The sequence below is a fragment of the Triticum dicoccoides genome, chromosome 7A (assembly GCF_002162155.2).
Source record: "Triticum dicoccoides isolate Atlit2015 ecotype Zavitan chromosome 7A, WEW_v2.0, whole genome shotgun sequence".
Lineage (NCBI taxonomy): Eukaryota > Viridiplantae > Streptophyta > Magnoliopsida > Poales > Poaceae > Triticum > Triticum dicoccoides.
Genome location: NC_041392.1, coordinates 719,051,504 through 719,053,378, shown reverse-complemented (window position 1 = coordinate 719,053,378; position 1,875 = coordinate 719,051,504). Strand labels below are relative to the sequence as shown.

Here is a 1,875-nt window from a genome sequence, read left to right as displayed (position 1 = left end):
TATTACACCATATAATATTATTGTTTGAAACACAAGGGTGCATCCGGACAATAGCACGTGCTCAGCCCCAAATGAAAAATAACTAGTTTCAGATGTTGAGAAATATAAAAGTCACTTGAAAGTATTGGTCAACTTGTGTTTGGTAACTTACTTTTCTGATTTTAGAAATAACAGTTTTTGTAGAGAACTAAAAGAAATTATTTACAGTAAAGTGCAGATAGCTTATACATCACAATTAAATTTCAACTTCAAGTTATTGTAGTTTGAAATATGTTAGATGCTCACATTTTAAACATTATAGATGCAGTTTAATTTTCATCCAAATATTTGATTTTGGGTCAAATTAAGTTTGGTTTCAACTTCAAGGAAATAAATTCAAATATATAGTTCATTTTCTCAAAGTTGACTTTAAATGAACTACCCATTAGATAGTTACAAACAAAATTTTGTTTTTGTGGTAAATTCAACTTAATTTCCAAAAGTAATTATAATGCTTAAGTTTGTATGGTTTCCAAACTGATTTTGTATACATTTCTGAATTTAGCATATTTATATTTATTGGAAAAGTAACTTATTTCTTGATAGTAGATGGCTCGGAGTGGCAAGCTGATCAAGACTTCCAGAGAGGAAGAGCTTTCAAAACTGATCATTGCCAAGTGTGGCGGGCTACCCAAAGTAATAGCTGCCATAGGCGAGTCCTTGCAGGCACCCTACAAATGGGATAAAAAGTTGTTAGAGAGCCTAAATGCTAAATTCATGATCATGTTGGAGACAGACCCAAGATTCCAATGTTTAAGGGGTCTATTTACTAGGATGCAGTCCTATTTTGATGGTTGTCCAGATTCACTGAAGCCATGTATCTTCTATCTGTCAGTATTCCCTTTAGGCCACATTATTAGGCGAAGGCGTCTGTTAAGGCGGTGGATCGCGGAGGGTTACTCCAGGGGGACTAATTGCAGTACTGCAGAAGAGAATGCGGAGAAGTACTTCTCCCAGCTTGTAGAGTTAAGCATAATAATCCAGCAGCAGCAAGAACCACCAAGCAGTGCAGACGTATGGAAAGTCAATGGATTCTTTCGTGAATACATCATTTCACGTCCAATGCAAGATAATCTTGTGTTTGCACTAGAGGGGCGTCGCAGCCATAACTGGCAGCGTGCTGGAACTGGACAACTGTAACGCCCCGAGACCGATGTGCCAGGTATCGTTCAGTTATTCGCCGTTGTTGCCTTGTCATTGCTTGCGTGTCATGCTTTGCATATCATGTCATCATGCGCATTTCATTTGCATACGTGTTCGTCTCATGCATCCGAGCATTTTCCCCGTTGTCCGTTTTGCAATCCGGCGTTCCGTTCTCCTTCGGTGGTCATTTCTACCTTTCTTTTATGTGTGGGGATTAAACATTTCCGGATTGGACCGAGTCTTGCCAAGCGGCCTTGGTTTACTACCGGTAGACCGCTTGTCAAGTCTCGTACCATTTGGACTTCATTTGATACTCCTACGGTTAACCGAGGGACCGAGAAGGCCTCGTGTGTGTTGCAGCCCAACATCCTTCCATTTTGGCCCAAAACCCACCTAACTCTGCTCCATCATCTCGGTCGTTCGATCACGATCGCGTGGCCGCAAACCGCACCTCATTTGGACTCTCCTAGCTCCCTCTACCTATAAAAGAGCACCCCTCCCCGAAATTTCGGATCAATTCGCGGATGAAACCCTAATCCTCTTCCCCTCTCGCCCGCCGGACAATGTCCGCCCAATCCGGACAAATCGCGCCGCCCGCCGCAGCCATTCCGTGCTTGCCACATCAGCTCCGCCGCCGCCTCGTCCAACCGCGCGCCGCCTCCCACCGCGCCGGCCCGCGGAGCCCATCGCGGG

At 43.7% G+C, this 1,875-nt stretch overlaps 1 protein-coding gene across 1 annotated transcript in view; it reads left to right on the top strand.

Annotated features, from left to right (window-relative positions):
- LOC119334034 (disease resistance protein RGA4-like) overlaps positions 1–1,875 on the top strand; it is a 16,778-nt gene that overhangs the window by 9,514 nt on the left and 5,389 nt on the right. The window contains exon 5 of the mRNA XM_037606708.1: positions 589–1,154. Coding sequence (XP_037462605.1) covers positions 589–1,154 — 566 coding nt within the window. The remainder of the gene's footprint in view (positions 1–588; positions 1,155–1,875) is intronic.